We start from the raw sequence: 24,209 nt of genomic DNA, 5'->3' as shown, positions 1-24,209 counted from the left end.
TCCCAGTATAATGGGGCATCAGTCTTAGTTGGGGCAGCTGGGTGCTACCACAATACAAAGTGATTCCTGGTCCTATTACTTACCTCCTCCAAGTTCTTAAATTCTGCACTGCTTTCATCCGCAGATTCATCATAGATGGAGAGCTCTGTCTGACTTGGTCTCTGCATGCGAAGAAGTCAAAATCAATGATTAGCAGGCACAGGACTGAAAGAGATAAAACTGTAGCTAACCCGAGAACAGCCTATGAAGTTGCCCTATATAGTTTGGAAGCACAAATTATTCTTCGACATGGGCGTGGACAAAAACATCAGACCCCCAAACCAGTAAAGTGGATACAGAAAATGATTGGGCAAGTGCATTGGTACTGATTTGCATTTACACTAGGGCTGAACTGCACCACTCCGGCATTACATTTACATTAAATTACACTTTGTGGTCCCTTTTGGCTGTGAAAGTGGTATAAAGAGGCATTAATGCAGATGAGAATCAGACCTATTGCCTTTTGGATCTTCTTTTTTTAAAAAAACAACAAACAACAACAACATATTTGTTCCAGTGTGAAACTACCTCTTTAAAGTACAGTAACTGGAATCCGGGCCCCAACTGAGTTAACAGTGACCCTGTAAGACACCCCCCGCCTGCCCCAACATTTAAATTCAACAAACAAAACTAAAAAAGAGTCAGTTGTTTCCTTGTCCTAAATCTCAGTGGTAGCCAGGCAGTTTCACCTTCAGCAAATCTCTTAAAAAGCAAATAATTGCTGTGCGGCAGTGATAAGGTCTTTCCTAAGATCAAGGTTGAGGCTGCAGAAGTTTTATCAGGTGTAGCAAGGCAAATAAGTGGGCTGGGAGCAGCCCATGGCTGGGAGCAGCTAGTTACAGCATAGGCAAGGGATAGGTCAGACCACAGTTCGCTTGTTCAGGGAATAGTGAACTGCAAGACTGGTGTTCAGAAGCGGTTGCTTAAAGCTGTGTGTGCCACGCTGTCTGTGTTGGTTCACTGCGGTGTCTGATTGCCTCTCCTTCAGCAGGAGAAGAATGAAACAAATGATTGCACAGCTCAGTGTCTGTCTGTGAGTGCTGCTGATGCCCTCATCAGCACCGCAGATTCTATACTTAAAATTCCAGCTGCCCCGTGGTTTCCTGGGACATCGCCCCAAGCTGCTTGCCCCAAGCCCTCCCTGACCCTCGCACGAGGCTGTTGGTGCACAAGGCTGTCATTGCTCTCTCAAGCCCTGCCTCTCACCCAGTGGAAGGCTGGCGTTGCCCCTTGCCCCCCCGCACATTCCTTCACACCCCACTTTTTTGACAAAAGTGGGCCTTTGTCCTGTTTGCTCTTGACAACTGATCAAGTCAGCAAGAGCAAATGGGACAAATTCCTCCTTTTGAGAAAAAAAAAGTCAGAACGACTTGGGCAGGGCTTAAAAAAGGAACTGTCCCTCCTAAAACTGGAGGTATAGTCACCCTATAAGACTCTCCAGTCCCCCCTCTCTCCAGCCCTCCCATAAGACTCTCCAGTCCTCCTGTCCTATTAGTTGCTTTCCCTGCTACTCCCCTGGGGGTGTAAGGTGCACATATTGTGCACACCCACTGAATGCCTCATTAGTGCACGGGCCATGATTCAGTTGCATACGTTGTTTTAGGAAGGTTTTGCCCTTGTGTTGGGAGCTAAAAAAGCACACCATTTTTGTGTTTTTCAGGAGCCAGCATAAGCTAGTGGATAGTGCACTAGATTGGGATTCAGGAGGCCTGAGTTCTCTTCTCCCAGTGTTGCCATGGGCATATCACTTCATCTCTCTGTGCCTTTGTTTCCCCTCCAATCCTGTGTCTGCCTGTCTATTTAGGTTGCTAGCTCTTTGAGGCAGGGACTGTCTCTCAGTAAGTGTGTATACAGCACCCCGGTCTCTAACAGCTACTGCAGTGTAAATAATATGTGGGTGATCAGTAAGGGAATAGGTGGTGATTGACAGTGAGGGGAACAAGAGTTCCCAGAGTTATCATAATAATTCTTCTTCTTCCTTCCAGGCTGCCATGGAGTCCTACAGTCCCTCTGCTGCACTTTAGATATGCTGCCTCACCCACTCCCCTCCAACCCTCCAGTGGTGGTAGAAATACACTGAGAGAAGGGGCCCAAAGGAAAGCAGGGTTTCCAAAGGGGAACGTGTCTCGGTAGCCAGGGCCGGCTCCAGGCACCAGCTGAGCAAGCTCGTGCTTGGGGCGGGAGATTGTGCGGGGCGGCATTCTGACCAAACCTAGGGTGGCACGGCCGTTTTTTTGTTGTTGTTGTTGTTCGCTGCTTCCGCCACCCTGTAGGGGGCAGAGGCGGGGAGGAGGGGAGCGCCTTGCAGCAAAGTCGGTAGGGCAGCCCTCGTCCTTCCCTCCCCGCCGACCGGAGCGGGGCGGAGCCCTCCTGGCAGGCGGCGCGGCGGTCGGGGCCGCGTGGCAAGCGCCCTGCTGAAGCCCTGGCTGTTCCCCTTCTCTCTCTCGTTCTCCCTCCCTCTCACCCCATTAGACCGGGCGTGCACTCTGCAGCACAGGAAGTCCCCCTGCACCCTGACTCCAGCTGCCCTGTAGGGTTTTTTGTTTTGTTTTTTCCTCTGCTTTGCCAGCCATGCCGTTGTCTGCCCCCACCTCGCTTTGCTGCTCTGGCCACACCGTGTTTTTTTGGTCTTTTTTCCCTGCTTTGCTGCTCCGGTGCGCCCCCCCCCCCTTTTTTTTTTGGCTTGGGGTGGCAAAAAATCCAGAGCCGGCCCTGTTGGTAGCATATTTCTCCTGGCTGAGCTGCTGTTTGCGCACACGCATAGTGGCAAGTCTGGATGTTTTAATACGTTATCATGAGATAAACTCGGCAGCCTGGCCATTGTTTCCTTTCGAGTTACTATGCAATAACCAGCTGGTATCTTACTAAATAACCTATGTCACCCCTGTATTTACAGCATGTGCCACGTTGCTGCATGTCACTTTCCTTGCCCCTCCCACTGGTAGTCTTGGGCCTATGCGTTTAAACCGATTTTAGCAGCATTAAACCTATTTAACGCTGCATCCGTCCATACAACAAGGCCCTTTATATCGATATAAAGGGCTCTTTAAATCGGTTTCTGTACTCCTCCCTGACGAGAGGAGTAGCGCTGAAATCAGTATTACCATATCGGATTAGGGTTAGTGTGGCCACAAATCGACAGTATTGGCCTCCAAGCAGTATCCCACAGTGCACCATTGTGACTGCTCTGGACAGCAATCTGAACTCGTATGCACTGGCCAGGTAAACAGGAAAAGCCCCGCCAACTTTTGAATTTCATTTCCTGTTTGCCCAGCGTGGAGCTCTGATCAGCATGGGTGGCGATGCAGTCCCAAATCCAAAAAGAGCTCCAGCATGGGCCATATGGGAGATACTGGATCTGATCGCTGTATGGGGAGACAAATCTGTTCTATCACAGCTCCGTTACAGAAGACGAATGAGAAAGCATTTGAAAAAATCTCCAGGCTATGACAGAGAGAGGCCACAGCACAGTGCTGTGTGACAAGCATAACGGAAAGCCAAAGAATCAAATGGACGCTCATGGAGGGAGGGAGGGGGTACTGAGGACTCCAGCTATCTCACAGTCCCCGCAGTCTCCGAAAAGCATTTGCATTCTTGGCTGAGCTCCCAATGTCCGCAGGGTCAAACACATTGTCCGGTGTATTTCAGGGCATATGTCGTCAATTTACCCCCCTGCCCCGCCGTGAAAGAAAAGGGAAAAAAATCGTTTCTTGACTTTTTTATATGTCACCCTATGTCTACTTCATGTTGCTGGTAGACGCGGTGCTGCGGCAATGAATAGCAGCATCCTCTCCCCTCTCCTCCTCTCCCCGGTAGCAGACGGTACAATATGACTGCTATCCATCATCATCATCAGCCCGTGAGTGCTCCTGGTTGGCCTCAGGTAAGGTCGGCCAGGGGCGCCTGGGTAAAAATAGGAATGACTCCCGGTCATTCCTGGTAGATGGTACAGAACGGCTGGTAACTGTCCTCATCATAGCAACTGGGGGCTGAGTTCCATCAGCTCCCCCCTCCTTCCATGTCTAAAGAAAAGATTCTGTACTGCCTGGACTATCATAGCAGCTGGATGCTGGGCTCCTCTTCCCCCGCACCGTTTAATGTCCTGCCTGGACTATCATAGCAGCTGGAGGCTGCCTCCCCCTCATTTTATCTCACTAAAAAGTCAGTGTTTCTTATTCCTGTATTCTTTAATACTTCATGACACAAATGGGGGGGACACTGCCATGGTAGCCCAGAAAGGTTGGGGGAGAAGGGAATCAACAGGTGGGGTTGTTGCAGGGGCACCCCCTGTTAATGGCATGCAGCTCATTATTTCTGCGGGATCTGACACAGAGTGACTGTGCTCTCTGGTTCTCTGATACACTGGTTCTCTAGTACACTTGCCCCATATTCTAGGCAGGACTGACTCTATTTTTAGATAAACCATAAAAGAGGGATTGAGTCAGGGAGTCATTCCCATTTTTGTCTTTGCGCCCCCAGCTGACCTCAGCTAAGGCCAGCCAGGAGCACCCATGACAGCAGCAGACGGTACAGAACGTCTGATAACCGTCATCTCATCACCAATTTACAATGGCACAGCAGACGGTACAGAACGACTGGTAACCATCTCTGCTACCTTGCAATGGCAAATGAATGCTGCTGTGTAGCGCTGCAGTAGCGCCTCTGTCAGCGGCATTCAGTACACATACAGTGACAGTGACAAAAGGCAAAATAGACTCCATGGTTGCCATGCTATGGCATCTGCCAGGGCAATCCAGGGAAAAAAGGCGCGAAATGGTTGTCTGCCGTTGATTTCACGGAGGAAGGAATGAGTGACGACATTTACCCAGAATCACCCGCGACACTGTTTTTGCACCATCATGCATTGGGATCTCAACCCAGAATTCCACTAGGTGAGGGAGACTGCGGGAACTATGGGATAGCTACCCACAGTGCAACGCTCCAGAAATCAACGCTAGCCTTGGTACATGGACGCACACCACCGAATTAATGGGCTTAGTGTGGCCACATGCACTCGACTTTATACAATCTGTTTTACAAAACCGGTTTATGTAAAATCGGAATAATCCCATAGTGTAGACATACCCTTGGACATGTTCTTCCTTTAGTTTCTATGGGCTGATCTCTGCCCTTGTTTGCATCTGTGCCTCCCCATTGGTAATCAAACCATCCCAGTTACATCTGTGCAATGCTTCTGACTTCAACAGGGTTGGACAGTGACCCCCATCTGGGTGTCTGGTTTATAACCTTGGGCCTCCACCACTTGAGCTAATGCAGGGGTTCTCAAACCGGGGGTCAGGACCCCTCAGGGGGATGCGAGGTTATTACATGGTGGGGTCACGAGCTGTCAGCATCCACCCCAAACCCCATTTTGCCTCCAGCATTTATAATGGTATTAAATATGTTTAAGAGTGTTTTTAATTTTTAAGGGGTGGGGTGTCACACCCAGAGGCTTGCAGTGTGAAAGGGGTCACCCGTACAAAAGTTTGAGAACCACTGAGCTAATGGAATAACAGTAGTAGGCTCTTATCCTCTCATGTGTAGTGCATGTATGTAGCTGAGGGCAGAACGCAGCCCTGCGGTTCTGTAACCTGGTGGAAAGCCCAAGGTGTACCTCTTCTAAACCAGGAGGACGGAAGACTCCTCTGGTATTTGCCAGCGCAAACAGAACAGCATCGTGGATGGTCAAGAAGATGTGACTTGGGTCCAGGCCCCCTTCTTCGAAGACTCCGCCTGTGCTAATGTCATGGTACACCTGGGCTGCAGAAGGGGAAAAGATGTTATGAGCAAAGAGAAAGAGACTGAAGGAGGAGCTGTTTGAAAGTAAATGGGGCTGACGGAGAGTTCCTGAACCGGTAGCAATCCCGGTGGGCAGACGCTTACCAGATCAGAAAGGAAATGGTTGGGATTTCTTCCCAGAGCAGAGTGCCTGCACAAAGCCTGTGCATTACTGGCGTCTCATTTAAAGCCGGAGGGCCCCCTGCTGTTGATGCACTTGCAGGTGTGTAAATGAGGGCAGAATTTTGTCCTATGTTCTGTGTTATGGTTGGTTTCTGAGGTTGTGACTGATATAAGATGGTCTGTTGGGCTGAGCCGGAGGAAGGTGATTGCATTGGCATCCCAGGGAGGGTTTTCAGTGGTTCATGGGGGGCAGCAGTGGAGAAGGTAGTTTTCCATGATTTTGGGATGGGGAGGATTCTGGCAGAATTTTTGTTCTGGGGTGATGCAGGTCAGTAGTGCAGGCAGGGTGGTTGGAAGAGAGAAAGGAAGGGTGAGGAGAGACAGATTTACTGCATATATATGTATTCTTATAGGTGCAAACTGTGGAAGTACTACAGCTATAGCCAATCCCAGATAAGATGCTTACAATTATACACACCAAGCGCAGACTTTTTCCAGTCTACATTCCCCCTCCTTTCTTCCGTCTCATCTGTTCTGAGTTGTTCTGACATGTCAATTACACATTATTACGGAGAACAATGAAGCCCAGGAAAGTCTAAGTATAATCCTTTCCCATTGTGGGCCGACAAACTTGCATGTTTATAACCATTAGCCACAGCTGTTAAGCTCCAAAGAGAACACAACGGGGCCTGAAATAAATGTTTTCAAGTGGAAAACATATCCAAAAGCCTCAATCCCAAAGAAAACCATCCCCCTTTTCATTTTGCCTTTGTATAATGAAATAGCTCTGTAAACTCTTTCTTCTTGCTACAAGCTTGCTTTATTCTCAGTGGCCATGAGCTATGAAATCCCGCTTCCTAAAATAATCAGCATGGAGTGGCATGTGGTGGAAACCTCATCACTTAGGAGATTTCATAGTAGCAGTGGGGAATATACTGTAGGGACCAATCCTGCATTAGTCACAGGAGAGGACGAGATAACTGAAAACTTTGTTGGTTCCCTATGGTTTCCTCCCGCCCTTTCCATTGATTCAATATAGGAAATATATCACCACTACGCCTGTGTCTGAGAAATGGGGGAAAGAGCACAAAGCAATGTGCTATGCTTGGATGCTTACCATGCACGTTTGCCAGGAAGACTTTAATCCCAATCTTCTGATAGTTGGAACACAGCTGGACGGGAAGATGGAGAGAGAGAAACAATAATAATATTTAGAGATGCTTTGGACTTATACAAGGCCTTTAATCAAAGGATCTGAACCCACTTTGCAGATGCTAATTCATACACCCTCACAAGCTGCAAGTGAGGAAGATAAAAGGAAATTACTAACCTGTAACTGGAGGTTCTTCAGGATGTGTGGTCCCTATCTGTATTCCACTGTATTCCTTCTCACTGGCTCCGGGCGCATGGTGCACCCTCGTAAACCCACAGTGGAATACAATAGGGACCATCACTTGAAGAAGTATCTTTATCCCTATTGCATGGAAGGGAAACAGAGTTGCAAAGAAGTGACTTGTCCAAGGATTCACATACTGAATTAGTGGCAGAGAACTAACCTTCCCCAGAGCTTTTGTGCCCATCAGATCCACGAAGCACACTCCACTCATGTCCAGGATAATGGTGTGGAATCTAATATAGGGTGGTGCTGTGATCATTGGGTCGACGTTTGCAGCTGGGATAACACTGCAAGTGCTGCCCCGATGGCTTGAGATGCTGCCCTGTTCACTTGAGGTATTGACCTGCCCGGCACTGTTTGCAGGGGGGTGGAATGTGATGTAGGAGATGCTGGTGCCGTTGGCAGTCATTTGATTATTGTTGGTGTCTGTCGGAGAGGTGCTTTCAAAATCTTTCTGGAGCTCTTGCACTGACAAGGTCTGCAGTCAAACAAAGGCAACCAGGTCAGGATGCAATTATCAGTGCTCTTGACCTACCTCATCCAGCCCAAATTTTGTGTCTGTATTTTAGAAAGACATCCATCAGGTTAATGTCATCACTGGCATTACTCTATACAGTTCAGTGGAGTTACAGCAGGTGCGAATTCTTGTCTGATATTTGTCTGCGCCCAAAGGATCAGCCAGTTTGTCAAACATCGTCAATGTCTCAAACTGCAAGCTGCATTCTGGCCACAAAGCCCACCCCCACCCCCCCGCACTTGGCCCATTCGTTACCCTTGGCTGGGCATTCAAGGTACCCAGCGGGGAACAGGACATTTGACAGCCTCCCCTGACCATGAAAAGAGAAGCCAAAGGGGTGAGATGTAGAAAGCCCTCAGGATCCAGTCAGGAGGAGAACAATGTGGAGGCACAGCCAGGGCTGATACAGCCTCTGCTTCCTGGATCCTCTAAGTTGCCTTCCCAGGTACCAATTACCTCAGCCAGCTGTGTTCAAACATGGGAGGCCACTTTGACAACTTGCCAAAAAATTCCTAAGGGCTATATCTACTTTGCATATATATTCACATACATTTTAATAATCAAGACTGGAAACACTGTGCCCACATTCGCCCCCTTCCATCACAGATGTCATTTTGGATTCACTAGCCACAACACGAAGAGGAGACCATATCACTAACAGGTGATCTTTCCCCGCAGTTACCTGCTATGGGCTCCTGGGCTACTCATTCCCAGTCTAGACACTCTGGGCAAATTGAGCTGAATCCTGCTCCTACTGAACTCAATGGGACTTTTGCCCCCAAGGTTGGTGTGAGCATGGTTTGGCCCTTTGTGTAGGTCACTGTAGCACGTGCTATAGGTAAGAGTGGGAAGGGGGAAGTGCCACAGGGAGGTTGGACACATGGATGTACATGGGGCTATACAGCAATCAAAGAAACCCACAGTGAGTTACCTTCTTGTTCCCGAAGAACAATTTTTGCAGCCTCGTTGTTTTTTGTGAAGCCGCCTTCTTCTCCTGATGTTTCACATATTTTTTCCTGGCTAAGTACACTTTGCCGGGGTCTACCCCAGTCTGTGGAGAAAGAGAGATAGTGAGCTGGGTTTGCTTATGTAGCTCATCTGTCAGTGATGTGAGCTCAAGAGCCTTGTACCCATATATGAGAAACAGAAAGGGAAACAGACCACTGCCCATGCTGGCACGTAGTCTAACAATACTTCCTTTCTCAGGAGCACAAAATATGAAGGTAGTAGAACTAGATGGGCTGGAATGGAACCAACTGTGCCCCCCAGCTTACATACTCCCCATTTCAGGGTGAGTCTCTGCCTCAGCTGCTATGTTCACACTGCTATTTTTAGCATGCTAGCTTGAGTTCTGCTAGTGTGAATCTGTCCAGCTGGGCTGGAAAGCTTGCTTCCAGCTGCAGTGTAGACATACCCTGAGCAGCTAAAGTCCAAAGCTCTTGTAGCAACATGCACAAAACTTGGATGGAGGAGCACAGGTTGCAGAAGGAGGGAAGAGTTTGGAGGAGGCCCCAGGAAGTCAGTCTGTGTGCACATGGCTGGAATGCTAGCGACCATTGCAGCACCTCTGGCAATAGTTGTTTTACTAAAGAGCCAGTTTAGTTTTGCAAGCGTGGAATCATCTCATGTTATTACCCAGCATGTGGTACATGAGATGCGATAGTAACAGTGGGAATACATTGCAGCTGGCACACTAGATGTGTCTGAGTCAGGTGACCAAAAGTCACATGGCAGCAGCCAGGAGGGTGCATCAGAGGAGAGCTGTAGAGAGACCCACAGACCAGGGAAGAAAAGGACTATGACCTGGAAGGATAGAAGGGATTATTTATGAAACCCTGCTGATTGGGAAAGGAACTGCTGGTACTTGAGAAGGCAAATGAATTGCTTATGTTATGAACCCGAAGGGCTTAATAAAGCAGGCCCATGCAGGGGAAACATGCAGGTGGTCTGCTGTCGACCACACTCTGCAATGCTCCTTATCAGCAGAGGCCTCAGATGAGCTCCCTTCCTAGCTAAGGTGACTGACATGAGAAATGGTCTCTGTCCTCAGAAACTGAACACACAGTCCCCCACAGTGCTCCCAGGCCGTGCTGGCTTTGGGCAGTCAGATCAGAGGCTGAGATCCGCATACTTTTGAAACTAATTAGTGCTTTCCATCATCTCTGCAAACAGAAGCTGGCTAAAGTTTTCTTACCTTTGCTATAACCTTCTCCCTGAATATCTCTGAATTGGCAAAGTACAGTGGGGAGCAGTAGGTCACAATTTTAATCCCATCTATTTCACGGACCTGCAACAGACATCAGAGTTCAGACTATGCACAACAACTCAAGCCTTTGCATGGGCTTGTTAGCTTTGGAGTTTTTGCAACAAGAGAAAATACAGGTGAGGTGAATAGATCTGGAAAAGAAATCTCAGGTAACTTTCAATAAGTGCTTATCTGTGGGGAACACAACTAGAGCTGGGCAAAATTTTTTGCCTGAGACTTCTTTTGGTGATAAATCCAGATTTGGCAACACCAAAACGTTTCACAAATTCATGTCTGTTTCACCAAATTGTTTTGGCTGGAAAAAAAAAACACTTAAAACAAAAAAGTCAGAAAAAAATAAAAACATTTCATGTTGACATTTTTGAAACAAAATGTTTTAATTTTTTTTTACTCCAAATGGCTTTTTGTTTCAAAATTTCTTTAAGTTTTTATTAAAAATAAAAAACATTTAAAAATGGACAAAATAGAAAGGAAACGTTTTGCTCGACCCAAAGCAATTATTTCTGGGCATTGCTGTGAATTGAAAAATCAGTGATTTGCACAACTCTAGACACAACTGCCAGCTCCCTCAGCTTTACCATGGAGTAATAATGTAACCAATGAACCAACCCTGCAGGTGGGGCCAAGGCCGGCTCCAGGCCCCAGCGTGCCAAGCATGTGCTTGGGGTGGCACGCCACGGGGGGCGTTCTGCTGGTTGCCGGGAGGGCGGCAGGTGGCTCCGGTGGACCTCCCGCAGGCGTGGCTGTGGAGGGTCCGCTGGTCCTGCAGTTCCTGGGGAACTTCCGCAGGCATGCCTGTGGGAGGTCCACCGGAGCCGCGGGACCAGCGGACCCTCTGCAGGCACGCCTGTGGGAGGTCCACCGGAGCCGCGGGACCAGCGAGCGGCAGAGCGCTCCCCGCAGTGTGCGCCGTGCTTGGGGCGGCAAAATGGCTAGAGCTGGCCCTGGGTGGGGCAGATGGGTGGAAAATCTGGGGGCCTTCTGCTTAAAATGACACCGACAGGTAGTAAATGATCACAAATACCTCCACCAGAAGGAGCAGATCTACTGTTATGGCTTCTGAAAAAAATAACAAGCAAATAACCCCACTGAGCTGAATCAGGAGAGATAGTAACACAGCCTACAGCCCCTTTGAATCACTTATTGGTCAGGTCATGCAGGAATGAGAAACAGGGGGGCTTGCATTTTTGGTTGGGAGATTTTAGCTTCCACACTTACCTTTTTGTAGGTTTTGGGGTTCTTGTAAATGTCGGTTGAAGTTACCTGACCCAGGGCAGAGCCATTACGACTAGGGGAAAAGAATACAACAGATAGATTACATTTAAGATGAGGAAGAAAAATGTTGCTTCTTTTGCTGCCATGAAAGTGTGCAGCATACGAGGATTACTGTTTGTTTATATTACGGTAACACCTAGAGGCTCACACAGGACTGGGTGCCTCAGTGTGTTCGCTACTGGTGAGAGCAAGGTTAATTCACAAGACTGCTCTGTTCTTTGGCTGAAATTCACCCCCGTGCAGAGGACCAGCTGGAGGCCTGTGCACCAGTTAAGGCCTATGCTGAGGGGAGTAAGTAACACATAGGCTTTGAGCCAGGCTTTGCAAAGGGTGGATTTCACCCTTTATGAGCAGTGGATTCCTTAGGGAAGGACACATGGAGCTGGTGTTTTTCTGGGCAGGGTAAATAGCAGCAGGTAAATACACCCGCTTTGGAGTGGGCACCTGAGTTACTGCGCACAGGAACAGAAACCAGGTAGTAATTAACAACTGACATTCCTGTTTGCACATTGAAATGGGAAAGTTTGGAGCCTGCATTCTTGCAGGGCCTCCTGTCAGATCCTCCTTTGAAAATCTAGCTCGAAGGCAATTGATACAAAGACCCCCCCAGGTTGTTTTGTAACTGGAAAATGTTCTGCAGTTGTGTGGCCATATTGCAGCTTGGCACCGAGATGCTACTTACAACTGAGTGTGGAAAACCACCACCAGCACAGAAAATCCCACTCCAACAGCGACTCCGAATGGCAGGCCCAAGAAGAAAGCTGACAGGAAACTCACCACCCAGACCAACTGTGGAAAGACGAGAATGGCAGGTCACTTCTCTCTTCCACAAGCAGTGGGCACTCTGACGAAACATTAGCAAGGACAGATGGACCAGAACCAAAATACCTATGGCTTGGGCATTAAAAAACCTAAATCTAAATTTTGCAGCTTAGACCTTTTTCTAGCTGTAAATTGCTGTTTGGTGCACAAGAAAAGTTTTCATGTGTAGTGTCTGTTCTTGGGACACCGAGGCACAAGTGCCATAAACTCAAGTTCCTCAGCTTTAGCAAGGTGTCAGTACATTTGTACAGTACTTCAGATACCCCTCAGTACCCAGACTAGCTCACTCACTACCTTGCTGACTAGTCAAGACAGGACTTTTGCTGCTTGGGCCCTTTTCTAATGTATTCACGCCTTTCTGAAAGCCCCTGCTGCTGCTGCTGCTGCTAAGTCTTTTAGTAGGGATGTGCATATACTTGAAAACATTTTTTAGAGCTGGTATAAAAGGCCTAGATACGTAACTGATGCAGAAGCAATGCCCTTTGAGAAGCATTTTAGAATCCTCATCCCACCCACAACAGGAGTAATTGGCCTGATTCTGATTTCATCCACACCAGGGGGTAACACCACTGAATTCAAATCCCAGATTTACTCTGGTATAAGAGAGAGAAGCAGAACCAAAACCTTTCATTTGATCAGTGACTTCCCTTCCTCATAAGCCCTTTATAAACTATGTGATACCTGAAGAGTGAGCCATGCAGCCAGCTTATGACAGCCATCTGATATCACATAGCAATGTCATGACAACAGTTTAGGACAGGAAGTGGAGAAGGTCACTGTATCCAATTGAAATTCCAGGGAAAATTTAGATTGGCAGAATGCAATTAACTTAACTGAAATTTGGCCAGGATACCGGGATCAACAGCGCTGTGTTACAAAAAAGGGTGGTGCAATCTTTCTTAACTACAGGTGACCAGAGCCCTGCTTTGTTATCTGATCCAAAAGACAGCACAGCTTGAGCTTATGTCAGTAAGATGGATCTGAACTCAAACATTGGATCCAAGCCTCTTGAACTTTATGGAAGATCACAGACGGATTCAAACTTTGGGTCTGTCTGGACCAAGGTGAAAACAGGTGTTTTTAAAATCGGGTTAGGTAATATGACTTGAATTTGTCTTGACTAGGAAAAGTGGTGAACAAGTTGGCTAAGCCCAACCTAAACACAAATACTTTTAGTAGCCAGGACAAATCTTTAGGCTCCAACAAAACCAGCTGGCAGCATTTTAAAAGAGTTAAACTGTGTCTAAACTAGCTACTGAAGTGGTGTTTCAAGTCAGGTGAGTTCACTTAGTTTAGAAATGTACCTTTTCGACTAGTCAAGACAGATTGGTATGCTTAAAGGTTTTGTTGTTTTAACTATGCCACAGTGTGGCTGCAATTATACAGTGCTTATACAGGTATGGCTCATTTCAGTTCAGGCATTTAAATAAGCCATACAGGTATAAGGCACCTTTATGCCAATAGAACTGGATCCACACTAGGGCTTTTACTGGAATAACTATGAATATGTCTACACTACAAATGCCACAGTGGCACAGATGCAGCACCGTAGTGTAGACAGTTACTACCATGATGGAAGGGGTTTTTCCCTCACTGCAGTAAATCCACTCTGGAGATGGTAGCTTGGTTGACAAAAGAATTCTACAGCTGCATCACAGACCTGAGCCATGCAGCTAGGTCGAACTAACTTTAGGCATAGACCAGGCCTTCGTATGCAAAACCAAATCACACTTCTAACTCATAGGCATTCTGGGACTGCTTTGAAATATAGATCCGTCCTTTGTAGCGCAGAGCCTTTGTTGGGAGCGGCGCGAGGGTTTTTGGCGCCCTAGGCGCATGGCCGGCTTGCCGGTCCCGTGGCTCCAGTGGACCTCCCACAGGGGTTCCTGTGGACGGTCCGCTGGTTCCGCAGCCTCGGTGGACCTGCGGCAGGCGTGTCTGCGGATGCTCCACCAGAGCCGTGGGACCAACGGACAGTCCGCAGGCACGCCTGCGGGAAGTCCACCGGAGCAGTCTGCCGCCCTCCCAAATCCTGGCGCCCTAGTCGCCTAAATGGAAGCGCCGGCCCTGGCCTTTGTTAATGTGTTGTTATGTGGTGCATTCATAGAATGGATTGAACTATTCACACCGCTTTAAAAGGCCCTGCCTGGAATCATCACCCATCTCTCCAGCACCTGTTTGAACAGTATTTTAGGAAAGCTCAAGTCAGTCCTTTTGGATTCCTTGTTTCTCTGATAAAGCAGCTTCCTTGGGATTTGGCAGGCTATTCTGGCCCAGTTTGCACAGATACCACCCACCAGCATAAGTCCTGTTCAAACAAAATCTTTAAATGTCAGACATTTCCAAATTCCTTTCTGTCTCCCCCATGCTCTCAGATTGGGTTTATATGTCAACCAGTGCCTGGGATCCTTATCTTTGATGATGGCCTCTCCTTCCCCTGGAGGGCTATTGGCTGAGTTTTTAAGTCATGACTCGGAGATATTGAGTAGAGCCGGTTTGGCTTGTTCTTGACAAACAGGCTCTTAAGGTTGATTGGCATTGAAATAGGGCAGGTAGTAGTTCAGATCTCTGCTTTACATGCGTTAAGTGCAACAGGGCTCAACTAGACCAGACAAATTCTACATTGCACCTTACTTGTGATGATCAAGCTAAACGCCGACTAGCACTGAGTTGGAGGTGTTATTGTGCTTATAGGATGAAACTCCCCCTTCTGCATGCGGCCAGCATGAGCCCTATGCACTACTTAGGTCCTATCTAAGCCCTGCTTAGAGGGCTTAAGTGGTGGTGCCTATGTCTTGGGCCGCCCCACCACGCAGGGGTGAGTTTCACTCCTATTGAAAAACGTCATCAGATTCTGCTCCTTCTCCCCCAGGACTCTCGCGATGGAGGACTCACACAGTCCAGCTTGCTTTTCTTCCACAGGTAGAAGGGATCAGCCAGCTGCTTGAGGGAGTTTTTCAGGTTCACTGCTATCAGGGCTCCCAGCACAGCCTGCCAAGGAGACAGTATCAAATTAGACTCTAAGACAGGAATCATGAAAGTGTTATTGCTTAAGGGGAAACTGCTTGTTGCAAATATCGCGTGCGCTCAGGTCTGACTGCCAAGAGGGATTAGCAATGGGTGATGAAGCTAACAAAGATCATGCTTGAATCTGGATCCAAAATAATTTGTTTTATCCCCACCAGTTCCCTATTGCCTGCCAGAGAATCAGTGTGGACGTGGCCCCTTCACGCTATAAAACTATGCTATGGGATGGCTCGGTTTTTTATGCAGAGGCCAGGGGCCATCTTTTTCTTCTGTGTTTGTACAGCACCTAGCACAGGGGAATCCCAATACATGATTAGGGCTGGTAGGTGCTATTGTAATACAGCTAATCATAAATAATTAACACAAGCTAAGTGTCATTATTAGAGACAGGCCTGAACCAAATACCTGGTTCTGAACACACCCAACACTGGAGCAGCTTGGCTTCAGTCTAAATAAATGGACCAAACCAACACCCTGAATCCAAACCCCAGAAGTTTGGGGAACTTGGGCCAGACTTCACAGCCCAAACTTAGTTACTAAATAATCACATAATTACAATAGTAAATAATTTGTTCATAGGGCATTTCCCACCTGGACGTACATAACTAAAGACAAAATGATGGGAAGAAAAAGGCAGCATGGTCTAATACTTCCCTGAATTCAATGCTTCATTTGTAATGAAAGAGGTGCCGGGACTCAAGCAATTAGGCGCCAGGACTCAAACAATTTGTTTACATTCATAACAGATGCAGCAAACCCAGAGTTGCCGGGGCTCTGACCTGCCAAGCCCTGGCACAAATTAAACACTGTCCCAATCCCATCACTTTGATTCCCTCTGGATTTCAAGTTTTAATAAACCCAAAATCTAAACTCCAAGTTCACTCCAAGCCTTTCACTAGTTTTTGTGCTGAAACCAGGAATTACCTCAGGTTCTCTTAACACTTGATCCAGATTCACTCAGTGGACCCGGTTTTAAGAAAACCCCAGATCAAGTTAGTTTCATGGGATGGGGAGAAGGAGTAGGGAAGGGAATTGTTTATTAGAGCTATGTGCAGCTTCATCTGATGGCTCTTTGATTTACAAACAGCAAGGAAGGCTGACCTGGTTTGATGGACATAGATGACACAGGAAATGGAGCAGGTTAGCTATACCCCATGGTGTCCCTACTTACATTCCCCCCACTATCCATGGCCCTCCTGGTTGCATGTGGTTTTACCTTTGGAAGGGGGTCGAGGTAGATTCCCAAAGCCAGCATAGTTATCATAACCACCAGCGCTACAAAGAAACTTGCCATCTGAGGAAACAAAAAGAATAATTACAGCGGTAACCTGGCATTTTTAAACCTTATGTCATTCCTTAAACTGGGGACCAATTAAATTGGGACAACTATGGAGCAAATGGCTTGAGTGTCAGGATGGGGCTCAGGATTCAGGCGTTTTATCTTAGTCCTGCCATTGATTTGCAGTGAGAGCTGGGGCATGATACCTAATCTCTCTGCCCCTGAGTTCACTTGAGCTCTGTGCTTTTGCCCAAGACTTGTCCCTGTGACAGGCCCCCATTAAAAGTCACTGCTGTTGGTGCCAGATGAAATGAAAACAGCTAAATAGTGAAGAAGGGTCTGGCATCACATGACCAGTGCCCACCTGGAAATCATAAGGAGCAGGGAATTCTTCTCAGAGGACCCAGTGGAATGACCAGCATATTAGACACAGGAGTGCCTGCTGGCATGGAGAAGAAGAGCTTTCACACTGAATGCATTTAGTATTAGTGAAATCTCCTGGATTAGCTGCAATGGAGAACAAAGCGCTTCCCTTATGCCTGAGCCTGGGAGGTGCTGAGCACCCACAATGCCCAGTGCAGTCCCAGGGAGCTGCCTACACTGAACAACCTTCAAGATTAACAGGTGCTTGCTCCATAGCATGGGCAGCAAAAGTACCAGCGCTAATGTGCTCCAACCCTGATGAGGAGGAACCCCCCTCTGTGAGAGAGAGGGCAATTCGGTCTTGGTGGCCCATGTGTCCTTGACCTCTCTGCTGAGTCTGTCAGCACGACAGCCAGTCAGGAGCATGGTTTTGATGATGTAGACCCTTGCTCACTGGAAAATGGGTTGAGATTCACCAAACCCATCCCATACAGAGGCCATTGGAGACATCCATCAGATGGTAACAACTTCCAGCCAGATAGAGACTCAGTCTGGTTCCAGCTGGCACTCTGGGGAGTAACAGCTCTATGATCATCATTAGTCATGTGAGCCAGCTAGCCAGGGCCTCCCAGAGGATTCCAGGGGCTTGGGGCCATCGGCGGCAGGCGGCTCCAGTGAACCTCCCGCAGGAGTGCCTGCGGAGGGTCCGCTGGTCCCGCGGCTCCGGTGGAGCATCCACAGGCACGCCTGCGGGAGGTCCACCGGAGCCGCGGGACCAGCGGACCCTCCGCAGCATGCCTGCAGGAGATCCACCAGAGCCGTGGGACCGGCAAGCGGCAGGGGGCCCCCCAGGCGGCGAAATGTCTGGAGCCAGCCCTGTTCAGCGGCAGGGGGTCCTTCCGTTCTGGGACCCGCCGCTGAAGTGCCCCGAAGACCCGCAGAGGGGGCTCCCTGCCGGCGAATTACCGCCGAAGCGGGACCCGCCGCCGAAGTGCAGCCCGCTCTTTGGCGGTAATTCGGTGGCGGGGGGCCCCCGCCGCAGGTCTTCAGGGCACTTCGGCAGCGGGTTCTTGAACGGAAGGGCCCCCCGCCGCCGAATTGCTGCCGAAGACCGGGTTGCACTTCGGCGGCAGGTCCTGCTTCGGCGGTAATGCGATGGCGGGGGGTCCTTCCGCCCCGGAGCGGAAGGACTCCCCCTCCAGCGAAGACCGGGAGCGGAAGAAGCTCCGGGGCCCGGCCCAGCAAGAGTTTTCTGGGGCCCCCGAGCGAGTGAAGGACCCCACTCCAGGGGCCCCGAAAAACTCTCCTGGGGGCCCCTGCGGAGCCCGGGACCTGGGGCAAATTGCCCCCTTGCTTCCCCCTCTGGGCAGCCCTGCAGCTAGCCCCTCAGAAAAACAGCCTTCAGGTTCAAATTCTGCTCTCAGTGACAATGGTGTCAATCTGGAGTGACTTCGCTAAAGTCAGTGGAGTTACTCTGGATTAGCAACAGTGGAGTCTGAATCTCTGGCTCTGAGTTTTAGCAGATAATGGTTCCACTGTACACATTTAGGTGTCCCCTCTGTGGCTGTCTATAAGCTAATCATGGAGGTGTCATCACAGTTGCTAGTGCGAAACTGAGCAACAGGAAGAAGAAAGTAATAACCTGAGATTTTCCTCCAGCCCCGTCCACAGCTAGGGTTACGGACAGAGCACAGCAGATCACATGGATTTTGAAAAAGGATCCAAAGAAGTTGCTGCAGCCCAGAGCAAGCATTTCCTGTGGAGAGAAGAGGAAGGTGTTTGTCAGAGGAGGAAGGAAGCATCACTCTTGTGCCAGCTCCCTACTGTTTCCTCTAGCAGCAATTAAAGGGAGGTGAGAGAAGTAGGTTACGGGGATCTCCTTGCTCTGCTTGTGTGAGTGGCACTATCCGCCCTGCACACAGCAATCATTTCTGCCCATTTTCCTCACCCAGAGGATTGCTCCTTCTCATTCCAGAGGCATTGGTGGATTCCCTAAATTATGCCCATGATGACACATCAACTCCAGCCAGTGCCTGGCAACAAGAGACCAACTGGATTTCTCTATAAAAGCTATGTCTTTAGGAAGTTTTAACAAGCTGGCAAATCCTTGCCATGCAAACATCAGAAACAAAACCATCATCACAGCCGTTAAAGAGATATTATACAGGAATATAATCATCAGATCTTTCTGTTTCACAGGGTGTTACCATACTACAGAGTGAGCATCATTACAACACCTATAATATGTCGTCTCTAGCGATTTTATTAATACTCCCAAAAACTGGACAGGTGCAAGAGGTTTTTTTGCAGGTGGATGTACTTTGTCTGAGTATTGAGTAAAAGGTAACCAAATATCTAAGTATCTATCTGTCCTCTGTCTATTTCCTAGGTACGTAATTGGTGTGTTTCCCTAACCACAACCTCTCATTGTTTTTGAACCATTCCTGTACGATTGGGCTATTTTTCCTTTTCCAAGGATGGCCTCAGCAGCCAAGCAGCTATTAGCAGATGAGAGATTAATTCTTCATTTCCACTTGTTTGACCATTTCTGCTGGGAAGCCCCAGGAGGATTACCAAAGGTTCATTTGGTAACAGAGAGCCAACCATTTCTGATATTTGGTTACAGCCTGCATCCCAGTACTCTCTAATGACTGGACATGTACACCATAGATACATAAAATCTCTTCTTTCACTGCAGTTTCTCCAACATTTATCCCTGTTCAATCTATATGTATTTTTTAGCCTGATGGGTTTGAGGTACCATTGAAACAGTGTCTTAAAGAAACTTTCTTATATTGTGTTACAGACTGTGGTTGCTAGTCCTCCTTTCCAGATCAAACCCCACTCCTCTGGTGTCATTTGTCTGTCTAGGTCCTTTCCCTAGCTGTTTCACCACTTCTGGATGATTCAGTCCTGCACTGAGGCTGATAGCTGGACCCAGTTCCCAAATATCCTGCCTTAATTTGTGTCTGCAACCAGCTGCAGAGGCATTTTAAAAAGGAGGGACAATGAGGAATAACAAATGTTTGGAATCCCAAATGCCCTAAAATCTTTACAAGGATGCCTTCTGCATGAGTCAGACAGGCATAGTCTTCTCTTCCTTCACACTCTGCCTAAAACACATGGCTGGAACAGAGAGCCGTGTGCTGATCAGGGGTGTGCCTTCTGTAGCACATGCAACTATTTCCTTGCACGGGTCTTGAGCAGAGCAGGGAGCACTGATATTAGAGTGTCTGGGAAAGGAGGCCTCCTGATGTGGTCAGTTGGGTGGAAGGAGAGAGAGAGGTGAGACTGTCGTGGAGGGAAAGCAAAGAAGGGGAATCATATCCTAAACTCCCCCAATCCTGTACAATCTCCCTCTAGCCCACAGACAATCTACATACAACAACAAAGCAGTGCACTTAGCCCCGGAATCATGAGCAACCCTACCACTATGCAAGTTTGAGCGCAAGAGATAAAGACACAAATTTCAAAGAAACGGAGTGTGTTTAAAAGCTCCCAACTTATTAAATACGCTTCCACTTTCACATCCATTATACTCAGCAGCATCTTGACCAGAGGTGGGCAAACTATCGCCCTTGAGCTCCAGATTGGGGAGGTTAGTCCCTGGCCCCTCCCCTGCTGTCCCCGCTCCCCCACAGCCTCACCTGGCTGCCCCGCCAGCGGTCTGGCCCACCACCCCTGCCGGGTAATGCAGTGGTGTGGCTGGCTCCGGCCGGGCGGTGGGGCTGCGAGCTCTTGCTGCTCTGAGAGGCATGGTAACAGGGTGGGGAGTGGGGGATGGGGTTGGATAAGGGGCAGAGGGTCCCAGGGAGCAGTCAGGAGACAGGGAGCAGGGGGTGGTTGGATGGGACAGAGGTTTGGGGGGGGAAGTCAGGGGATGGGGAACGGGGGGGTTTGATAGGTGTGGGAGTCTCGGGGTGGGGCCTGTCAGGGGGCAGGGGTGTGGATAGAGGTCAGCGCAGTCAGGGGACAGGGAATAGGGGGATTGGATGGGGGGTGGGGTCTGGGGGGATGGTCAGGGGACAAGGAGCAGAGAGGGGTTGGATGGGTCAGGGGTTCTGAGGGGGGCAGTCAGGGAGTGGGAAGTGGGAGGGGGTGGATAGCGGGTGGGGGCCAAGCTGTTTGGGGAGGCAGAGCCTTCCCTACTCCGCCATCCATACAGTTTCGCATCCCCAATGTGGTCCTTGGGCCAAAAAGTTTGTCCACCCCTGATCTTGACTATATTCCTTTAAATGTTACCTGGTTGGGGTCTACGTCATAGCCATGTTTGGTTCCCAGCGTTCGCCCCATGGCCAGGTTGATCACGTAGCCCACAATGGCAAGTGAGAAAGCTGTGCCAATCATATCTTTCCACTTGCTCACCAGTGGGAGTGTGGGGACTGGGAAGCTGCAGCCAAAGAATAGAGGAGAAAGCTGTCAGGACATAGGTGTTTAGAGATGGAGCCAGTGGACCAGGATTTGACTTTATATATACAGGATTCACTTCACCCACTACTAAAGTGCGGTCACCTCTGGGAGAAACACAGCAGCTGTTTAACGATGCACAGCAGCACTGCACAACTGTTCAGGAAGTTGAGTGAAGAATGACATATCCAAATGAAACTGTGGGGGAAATTTAGGTCAGTGGACTCCAGCTGGGATTTGGTCAGGATGCTGGAGCTTTTGCAAAAAGTGCGAGAGGATTTTAAATGACCCCAAGTGACAACATCTTTTGCTCTCTCTTTAATCTGAAAGACTGCACCTCCAAGCAACACAGCCCCCTCTAGTGCCATGCGGAGCCATTGGCTCAGAACCTACCGAAAGAGAAGTGCCAGGAATTTCATCACCAACACCAAAGAATTAGAGCTCCTCAAAAATTTTCCAGTAGAAGAGTCAGAAAATTTGACCAAATCGAAAAATTTCACAGGAATGAGACAATGTTGATGAAATTTCATTTTGAAAAAAGATCAAAACGATTCATTTTGATAAGGTTGAAACAATGTTTTGACTTTCTCATTTTGAAACAACTTTTCATTTTGACTTTTATTGTCTATGACAGTATAATATGCAGTGTTGTTGTAGCTGTGTTGGTCCCAGGATATTAGAGAGACCAGGTGGGAGGTAATATTGTTTCTTGGCCCAACTTTTGTTGGGGAGAGGGACAAGCCTTTGAGCTTACACAAAACTCTGCTTCAGGACTGAAGAAAAAAGAGTGGAGTGCCTCAAAAGCTTGTATCTCCCACCAACACAAGTTTGTCCAAGAAAAGATATTACCTCCCACCTTGACTCTCTGATATAATAATTGAAAACAACATTTCAATTGAACCTAAATGGAATAGATCTCTAAAAAGAATACTAGTGCCAGTGTGCTCCCCAGGCTTACAGAACTTACCGTGCTTTGCACATGCTGAATACCCTAGACACAGTCCCAGCTCCAGCCTTGTTTATTATTTCGACACAGGACTGGTGCTGTGTGTCCCTTGTAATTATAAGATTGTGCAGCGCAGTATTGTATGCTTTACACAATTTAAGCTTGGTAATTATATGCTGCCCTTTATAATCCACTAATGCATTGACTCAGATAAAGAAAGAAGGATTAGGAGACATTTTCCACTCCAACCTGCCCTAGATTGTGTTCTATTTTGGTTCCCATGCCTCACCCAGCACAATGGTATCTGAGTGCAGTGCTGCAGGACTATTGCTACAGCCTGGGGTTAGTCCTTATCCTAGGATATTGTAGGATGATTTATGAATGCTCAGGCAAATTAGTGGCCTCTTCGGATACCAATCACAAAAGACAGTCACTCCCTGCTGTAGTTATTATTACTTGTTACAAGTAACTTGTATTCTGGTAGCGCCTAGCGGCCCCAGCAAAAACTGTTGCCCCATTGTGCTGGGTGCTGCACACACACAAAGTATAAGCCAGACAAAGGAAGGGAAGATTTTACATTTCCCAGATGGGAAACCAAGGCCTGGAAAGATAAAATGACTTGCCCAAGGTCACTCAGGGAGGCTGTGGCAGAGCTGGGACACAAACCCAGTCTCCTGCGATCACTGTACATACCCCACTGCAGACAATGGTCACATTCAGCTCCTGCCTTGTGCAGAACCTGAACCAGAGTGAAACCCCTCTCTACCCCCTCATAGTGCCCAGTGGTGCCTTTCTGCATGAGGCTGTTTGTTAGGGGCATAGATTTTTCTGGGGACAAGGCAATCACTCAGGGAGAGCTATGGAGGAACCTCAGTAAATGGGGCAAGGGTCAGATTTGGGGAGAGGAAGAGACAATCACAGTAATAAAATGGTGTCCCTTTCACTGAGTTCTCCATTTTGGCAATCAATGTCCTTCATTATCCCTCACTTCGGTGGGAGTTGTATCTCAGACTGCACCATGGGCTGGTAGGGGACTATCCCTGGTCCAGAGGGAATCAGCCCTTGGAAATGGAATCAGGCCTGCACACGCACTTACCCCATCTTAATCTTCCCAACAATTGGCATGTCGTATTTCTCAGGCATGTTCAAGCAGCCGGAGACCGCAGTAGCTACTATGACCTGAAATCACAAAGAGTAAAGGAGCTGTAAGCGGAAGTAGCATTGTCAGATCCTTACGCAGTATTGCATGGGCTTAGCTGTGCGGGATGGTGAGATAGTGGCTAATGCCTACTACAGCCGAGAACGAGACCCATAAAGCCAAATTCAGCCCTGGATCAAGCAGGAGAAACATCCATCTGCTTTAATGGGCGTTATATCCGTTTATGTCACAGATTAGTTTACCCCCACAGACATTAAAGGAGTGCACTGGCAATCCAAAATATGAGAAAGAAACAAAGGTTTGGAGGGGTTCTCCTCCTCTTGAGGATATAATAATACTTGGGCTTCTCTATCACCTTTCATCACAGGATATCCATGATGAGTATTACTGGAGGCACACAAGACAACGTTGATCAGTCATGTCATCACCCATTTTGGAGAACTGAGACAGAGCCCTGAAATAGCAGCGAGCTGGGATGGTGTGAGGAATAGAACCCAAAGTTCCTGACCCCTAGTTTCCTGTCCTAAAATCTCGGTTACACTCCATCCCCCATGGAAGCTTGTGGCCATTCTACACATGCTCTGAGGGAAGACTTATCCTGTATATGGTTTAGAGAGAGATCACAGCAGAAGTGTGGCTGGCAAGTACTCTGCAGATATGAACCTAGCCCGCTGTGGCTCTGTAGAGGCTGGGGAGATATATAGTTTGTCATGATTTCAATTAGAGATGAACCACAATGGGGTAACTGAATCCATTACACACACACCTGGGATTTGGGGGTCCCTGAGCCAAATGTTCTGACTCAGGCCCAA

General features: G+C 48.3%; 1 protein-coding gene across 1 annotated transcript in view; it reads right to left on the bottom strand.

The window, feature by feature from the left end:
- Window positions 1-24,209, bottom strand: part of SLC26A9 (solute carrier family 26 member 9) — a 49,084-nt gene that overhangs the window by 4,520 nt on the left and 20,355 nt on the right. Inside the window, exons 8-20 of the mRNA XM_050952334.1 lie at window positions 23,335-23,417; window positions 21,128-21,275; window positions 18,528-18,641; window positions 16,460-16,537; window positions 15,112-15,207; window positions 12,077-12,183; window positions 11,338-11,407; window positions 10,048-10,140; window positions 8,785-8,904; window positions 7,497-7,814; window positions 7,058-7,112; window positions 5,654-5,799; window positions 84-161 (exon numbers count right to left, since the gene is read on the bottom strand). Of these exons, the coding sequence (XP_050808291.1) occupies window positions 84-161; window positions 5,654-5,799; window positions 7,058-7,112; window positions 7,497-7,814; window positions 8,785-8,904; window positions 10,048-10,140; window positions 11,338-11,407; window positions 12,077-12,183; window positions 15,112-15,207; window positions 16,460-16,537; window positions 18,528-18,641; window positions 21,128-21,275; window positions 23,335-23,417 (1,506 nt within the window). The remainder of the gene's footprint in view (window positions 1-83; window positions 162-5,653; window positions 5,800-7,057; window positions 7,113-7,496; window positions 7,815-8,784; window positions 8,905-10,047; window positions 10,141-11,337; window positions 11,408-12,076; window positions 12,184-15,111; window positions 15,208-16,459; window positions 16,538-18,527; window positions 18,642-21,127; window positions 21,276-23,334; window positions 23,418-24,209) is intronic.

Source organism: Gopherus flavomarginatus, chromosome 5 (assembly GCF_025201925.1).
Source record: "Gopherus flavomarginatus isolate rGopFla2 chromosome 5, rGopFla2.mat.asm, whole genome shotgun sequence".
NCBI classification, from domain to species: Eukaryota; Metazoa; Chordata; order Testudines; family Testudinidae; genus Gopherus; species Gopherus flavomarginatus.
Note: the sequence above shows the minus strand (reverse complement) of the source record. Positions and strands in the feature narration are given on the sequence as shown.